This window comes from Merops nubicus, unplaced genomic scaffold (assembly GCF_000691845.1).
Source record: "Merops nubicus isolate BGI_N331 unplaced genomic scaffold, ASM69184v1 scaffold28184, whole genome shotgun sequence".
Taxonomy (NCBI): Eukaryota; Metazoa; Chordata; class Aves; order Coraciiformes; family Meropidae; genus Merops; species Merops nubicus.
Window position 1 is genome coordinate 22,343 of NW_008605353.1, and position 7,200 is coordinate 29,542.

At 45.2% G+C, this 7,200-nt stretch overlaps 1 protein-coding gene across 1 annotated transcript in view; it reads right to left on the reverse strand.

Annotated features, from left to right (window-relative positions):
* TMEM246 (transmembrane protein 246) overlaps positions 1-678 on the reverse strand; it is a 1,175-nt gene extending 497 nt beyond the window's left edge. Inside the window, exon 1 of the mRNA XM_008939313.1 lies at positions 1-678. Within this exon, the coding sequence (XP_008937561.1) occupies positions 1-678 (678 nt within the window).
* Between the last annotated feature and the right edge of the window lie 6,522 nt (positions 679-7,200).

The window sequence follows — 7,200 nt, forward strand, 5'->3', positions numbered from 1 at the left end:
CTTGGAGAACCGGGCCAACAGGAGGTGCTGCAAGACAGGGAAAATCTCCTCCTCTGGCACAGCGTCATCTTCCACTATGAGGACGTATTCGGGGTTGTATGCCAACAGTGACTGCTCGAGGCAGAAGACATAGTCCTGCTTCTCCTTCTCAAACTGGTTCACTCCGGGGTCAGGATCCTCACCAGCTTTGTCACGACTCACCACACGAAAGAAGCTGCTTAGCAGCCTGACATCCTGATGGCTGCTGGGGTCTGACTCCACATTACAGAGGAGGATGCGGTGGCTCCTGCAACGGGCACCACATTTCTGCAGGAGGCTGTGGAAGCGGGAGGCCACTTGCAAGACGTAGTGGAAATCATTCCGCCTCTGCACAGTGATAATGGTGACCAGCAGCAACGGCTGGAAAGCGTCACTGCCAGCGGGCTTGGAGGCATTTGGTATTTGCAGCTTCTCAAAGTAATGCAGGGCAGCCTGGCCCTCCTGCTGGTTCTGCTCCAGGAACTGCTGGCTCATGGGGTTCAGGTGCCAGCGCCGCAGATAGAAGTAAGAGTGGAGGAGCCGGTGGCAAATCAAAGGTGCGAGCACACCGAATGTCACCACAGCCAGCGTGAGGAGGTGGATAAAAGGACTGGACCAACGGCACCACCTCCCATAGAGCTGCCAGGCTTGGTGTAACATGGCTGCAGGAGGAGGGCACTCCTGCCCTACTCATGCCCTCACTCCTTCACTTCCAATGCATCCTCCTTGGATTGCAAGGTGTCACTGTGGCAGTGGCTGCCAAACCTGCACAGTTAGTCCAGGCCTAGAGAGAAAGAAAAGAAATTGGTTAAACAGGAACTGTCAGTGTGGGAAGACTGTGATTTGAGAAAATGGAAAGCTGAGGGCTTGTCACTGACTAAGCCAAATTAAAAGGCCCCTGAGGAGTCTCCTGTGGTGGGAACATCACAGAATTGTCATTGGAGGTTGAGGAAAGATAAGGCAAACTTTGCATCCAGCAAAGTCCCTCTAAAGCCTTTTCAGTATATAGGAGCTCTGATCTGACTTAGCTGGACAGGACTTTGTTCTGTTTGTTACTATGCTTCAAACACATAACAAACAGACAACATGGATGCAGAAAGTGTGGAAATCCATTTCCATTAAAGGGAGAGAACTCAGACAGTACTGTATGGTCACAGCCAAGAACCAAAACCAGATCTTGTGTATCTTAGCTTAGCACACGTCTGAGAGACAAAATTTTACCTCTGTGCAATGACACGTTCCTCTTCTGCTGCTCACTCACTTCTAAATGCATGCCTCTTCATTTTACTCCCCAGAGTGTGAAGCAAGATAACAAAGACACCAACCTACTTGACTAAGGACATGTGTACGCTAGGTGTAATACCTGTGTGTGTTCCTCTCAGATGTCTCCTCCTCTCTAGACCCTTTAAGGTCATGACAAGAGTAACAAGTTGCAGCTGAGCCACTGACTCATGTTTGTTATTTAGAAGTTTGTAATTTCAAATTATATGCCTTTAATTTAAAAATGAAACATACATATATATATATATATATAAAGAAATACACACACACATACACACTTTAAGCAAATTACCACCTTCACAAAAATTAGGTTTTGCCATATTTGGCTTCTCTGTTCTGCTTCTCTTGGCAGCCATGAACACCTAACAGCCTGGCCATCAGAAGCTTAAGCAGAATCAGGGCATTCAAGTTGGTCGGATGAATTCTCTTGTGCCAGTAATTTCCTTTTTTAATCTGTTGTTTGACTCTCTTACTTTCCAGTCCCTTTCCTCATGAACTGAGCTATTCATGCCCCCCACAGCTGAGTGTGCACAATTCCATGGAGAGATTCTCCCTTTTTTAATCTTCTGCTGCAGAAGATGTGCTTCTTAGACCAAAGTATTACCATTTTGCCTTCTGTGCTCTGTCATCTGAAGCAGCCTAAGCAATGTTGCTTGGATGGAAAGAAATCAGGACTGTGGCTTTTCTTCTCTGTCTCAGAAGAAAGGACCATGTAGAAGAAATGACACAGAGGACACTGATGCCATCAGTGTTGTGCTACCATATGGTTCACAAAAACACGTGACTTCAAAGATTTACTGTAATTACAGATAACAGATTTACACATTGATGCACAAGAATCTGCAGTGTCTTCTCATATAGCTCATTTTGGTTTTTTCTTTCTGACTACACAAACCTGTTTCACAGACAGTCCACGTATTGCCTCAGTGGACTTTATAAGGTCCCTAAAGGTGACGGCTGCTTTTCAGCAGCCACGATGATTCAGGATATGAAGACTTGAAATCCATCCAGTACAAATCCCTGGCACTTAAATGCATTTATTCTCCCCAAATCCAGGGCTTCCCCTTTTCTCCTTTTCTACTAAACAGTCACAAACGTTAAGGGAACACAAAAATGCAGAGTCACATTCTGCAGCTCACAGTGACATACTCCTGAGCCTCCTCTTGATGGGAGCAGCATTGTTGGCACTGTTACTGAACCAGCCTCCAAACTAAAAGGTGAGGACCACAGTGGGAAAACGAGATGAAGAAAAGATAGAAGGCAGTCCAGCTCTTAGGGGGTAAAGAAACTTTCCATCTGCCAGCTATGCTGGAGATCTGAGCTACAAAAATGATGAGCCTGCAGTGAGCTGTGTAGCTCTCAGGATATACACTGATAGTATCCTGATAGGATATGCACAAATGGTGTCCACTCAAGCAAGAGGCTTCCTCCCTCAGACCATCTGCTGAGAAGGGGGATATGGGTGTCACGCTTCCCCCGCAGCAGCAGCCACAGCTGAGCCGTGGGGGCTTCAGCCCCACGAGATGAGTCAAAGCGAAGCTTGCCCACGGTCTTGCTTTCCTGAAGCCCGTGCTATGGAAGGGTCCGGCTCGCCTGCACCATGAGGAGGTGCTTCCCCGTCCCTTTGAGTCCTGCGGGCCAGCGCTGGTCCGGCCGCGCCTGCTGGGAAAGCTGTGCGGGGACTCCACCTGCCGGTGTCCCCGCTCCTGCTGGAGCCGGCGAGGAGCTGCACCAGGGCACCACCCGCAGGAGGGGGCTCCGCGCTCCACACGAGGAAGTGGCTAGCCCCAAAAGCCACACAGGACTGCAAGCCAGCCACGCAGGTCACAGCCTCCTATTCCCAAGCGTTTCTGACTTACTCTGCTTTCACCTTCATCCGTGGCACAACTCAAGAGCTTAACAACTCTTGTTCTGGTTTTGCAGCTCTGAACACCTCAAGGAGAACAACCATCAAACTGTCACTTCTCTCCAAATCTTCCTCTGCTGCCTGGACTGTTGGCACTCACGCTGGCTGCCACACTCTTTATCAGTTGGTTTGCAGAGGAGAATGCTGCTTTCACTGGGTAGTGGAATAACCACGGAGGCTAAATATATGTTACATGTGGCTATATATTCCTATGGTTAGGAACTATCAAAGTGGATGAATTATGCTAGTTCATGCCAAGCTGAATGATCTAGAAAAGAGGGGAGAAACTGAGCTTCTCTCCCATTTTTGGCTGTAACACTGTGAGCCTGAAATTCTAAATCTGGATGGAAAACTCTTACTTCTACAGATGTGAAGTTTGATCTTATCTAAAGGATTTGAATCCAGAGTTTCTGGTCAGGCTGTTTTCTAGCCATTAGGATGGTTCTGACCTTACAGAAGCTGTTCTGTTTTCTGAACCTGCTGGTACTGTCACTTTCACCTTTTTTCCCCTTTGTGAGAGAAACAAAATTTGTTTGTTCTTGTTTTAATTATTTAAGTGGCATTTCTGACAGAAAAATGGAGTTTGAGGAGAAAAAAGTGAAGTTTGAGGAGAAAATCAAGAGTAAGAACTGGACTTCACCGTGCTTTATAAAAACCCTGTATGAATCTTGACTAGTGACCACTTTGCAACCCTGGAAATACTTGCAGCAGATGCCACTTTCATATATGTTCTGTGTAGAACTGAGCCATTGCTGAAACATGTTTAGAAGCTGTAATGATATAAAGCTATATGCTTGGTTTGTTTCTTTTCTTTTCTTTGATCCTCATGATGAAGATTTTTCCAGAAACACCTCATTCACCTGGTTCCAAATCTATGTCCCCATCTTCATTAGCCCTGCACTTGGTTCTATTATACTGTTCAGGAAGATGTTACCTCTGCACACTCTGAGGAAGAGTAGAAAAATAATAAAGTCCTCTTTGGGGTGCAGAATACTGTTTGCTGTGCCAGTGCGTTGAAGAGAAAGCTGTCTGCTCCAAACTCCTCGCCACAGAGCTATTCTTGCAGGCAAGCACTGCTGGAACAAAGCTTTCTATGTGTTTCAAAGCTACAAAATTTTAGGGGGGGGTCCTGGATAGCTAATATATGAGAGGGAATCTGTCTTCTACTTCCCAGTCTTATTCTTTTATGACTACAATATTAAATTATTCCTTTTTGCCACTTCTTTTCAGTATCAATGTGAAAAGCTGTTCCTTTCCCAACACAAAAACAGCTGGATAAAGCCATGTGGTCAGAAGCCATAGAGTCATCTCTGTGGAAAGCAAAGGTGGGCTCTGGGAAAACGCCATGGCAAGGCCAGCTGTCACAGCCCCCACATCAGCCGTTATGGTGGTAGTCGCTAACGGGGATCACACGAGCTGTAGCTTTGACCTGTGTGTTGATCCTGTAGTGGCATCCCAAGTTGAAAACTTTGTGCAAAAAACACTTACACTCCAACCTAACATTTCACAGGCAAGCTGCAACCTCAGGACCAATCTCCTCTACTAATTAACCCTCTCTGGTAGAGACAAGAGCTTTGGCTTGGCTATGGTATTGTTAGTGCACCAACAAACAGTCCTGCTGGAACGTGCGGAAACCGATGCAAGCTTCACAAAGTCAGAGAGTCATGTAGACCTCCTTCTGCTGCCTATGTGCATGCTGACAGACAACTGTTGTGCACAGATACCCTCAGCTTCCAAAACCTAAGGTCCCTACCATGAGCTGATCCCTATTATTGGACCAGATGGCCAGCTTTTCTCATCTGCTATTCCTCATGTTTTCTGACAGCTTTTAGTAGGTCAGGTGCCAGATAATATTTCTGTAACATGTTCAGGCTCGCCTTGAAAACAGCAGTGCCTGGTAGAAGCTAAGCATCCACAACTGGGAGTTGGGCTCCCTAGAAAATACAAACCATCCTGGCAAAGCTGTGCTTTTCAAAACATTCAGCAGAATCTTAATAGTAAGAGCTCCAGCAGTTGTTTTTTGATTGCATTTTCCTTTACCACATACATCGCTCACACCTTCTGCTTCAAGCTCTGCTTCATGCAGTTTTCGTGATGTTTCTAGACAATGAATGTCAAATAAGCCAGGCTGTTTTGTTTAACTTTCATCTAAAGTGCTTCCTGTAAAGGCAAAGACCAGAGCTGCAGGTGATGCACTTGATCTCTCAGTTCTCTTAGAGCTTTACTTTTTGTTTCTTATGGTCTGTGTACTGAAGGCATAACACTGCCACACTCGAACGGGCTAACAGTAGCTTGAAGCGTAAGAGAGGTGGCTAGGGAGGTGGAGAAGGTTTGGACTTGGCCCTTCGCAGGACTTACGTGGTGTAAGAGAAATCAATGGCATGCCCCTCCACGCTGATGTCCCATTCCTCAGAGCCTGTCAATGAACACAGAAACTTTTACTGTCCAAAGAGATGGAATTTAAGCACTATTAGAAAATCCACCACCTAGGAAACCCCAGAAACTGCAGAAGTTCATCTTGAATATAAATTTACTGATAGGTTGGCCCACTTTTCTCATTTAACCATAATTAACTTTCACAGTTTGTTTATAAATTCCTAGAAATCCAGGGAACACAGTTTGGAAGCTACATAACTAAGAGACAAGGTACATGGATGTGGCAGCTGGAAGAGGCTTCCTCCATTTCCCTTGAACTAAGAAGGTAAAATTATGCCACCAGTGAAACAGGCGATGAACTGAATATATATTAATTACAGTTATTTCTCCCACTTCTGTCTTGCGTCTCACAGATATTAATTTTCCTCTGCCACATAACTCTGAAGGGAGCCCATTCTCAAAACCTGCTGACCCTCACCTGGCCGCCTCCCTGCTGTGCAATGTCATCCCAGAGCAGTGCTCTCCCCTGTCGCTATCTAGCACTAAGGTGCCTGTTCAGGTCAAGTTGGGGTGGAAAGCAGCGTGGGGAAAAGAGTTCTGCAAGATAATAGCTTAACATAGAGACTTAAGGCAAAGAGTTTTGTGAGGAGCTGTCCTTCAGAAGGCTTATGTGACTTTAAAATTGATTATGCAATCTCTCTGAATTTACATTTACTTATTTGCCAGAGGTTAAAAAAAAGAGATGTTAGAGAATTTTATAATTATCTGTATACAAACTGCTGCATATGTTCACAGAGATCTGCCTGGAGCTCTCCAAATATCTTAAATGTGGCTTTTGGTTTGAGCCAGCTCGTGCTTTAGTAAAAAAATTATATCCCTATTTATTAAAAAAAGAAAAATCATATTAGACAAAGCTGCTGCTGATAATGGCACCAGCTCTTACCTTTCGCTGTCTGCTTTTGGAATCTCCACGCTAAATGTGCACTGGCTCATAAGAGATGCTATGGATAAATTGTATTTTAACTCCTTGTGTCATGGGCTTTGGCTAAAATAAGATTAGGGACCCTTCATGCAAGGTATTGTACACAAACATAGCAAGCAGTAATTTCTGCCTTAGTGGGTCTTCAGTTTAAGAATATAAAAGATAAGAGGGAATCTGTTCTTCCCAGATATGTGATGTATTGGCAGTTTTATTGTCATGAACAACTGGCATTTTATAGTTTCACCCTATGGATAATCCACACAGGTAAATTCTCTAGAATAGCTGTTGAAAAAACAGCTGCTTACTGTGGTATGCTGAAGTAATGGTAACTCTGAAAATTAAAGCAACCTGGACAGATGAGGGAGAAGAATTCTTGGCCTTGGAGAAGTGTGTTCAGAAGGAACTATTCCAGAGCAGCATGAGTGAGGTATACTCATGCAGCTATTGTGCAATAGCTCCTTCTGTTAAATTTCTGTACGTACTTGTGCCCTTGGGGCTTGCTAGGAAACCAGACATTTCACTGTCTCCGAAAGAGCAATATGCAGCTTAAATGAGCTCCCTGAGTACCTCTGATTTGGGGAGGTGTGTTGGGTGCACCAACACCCCGACTGAGCGGGCAGCACGTCGGCTCAGGCAC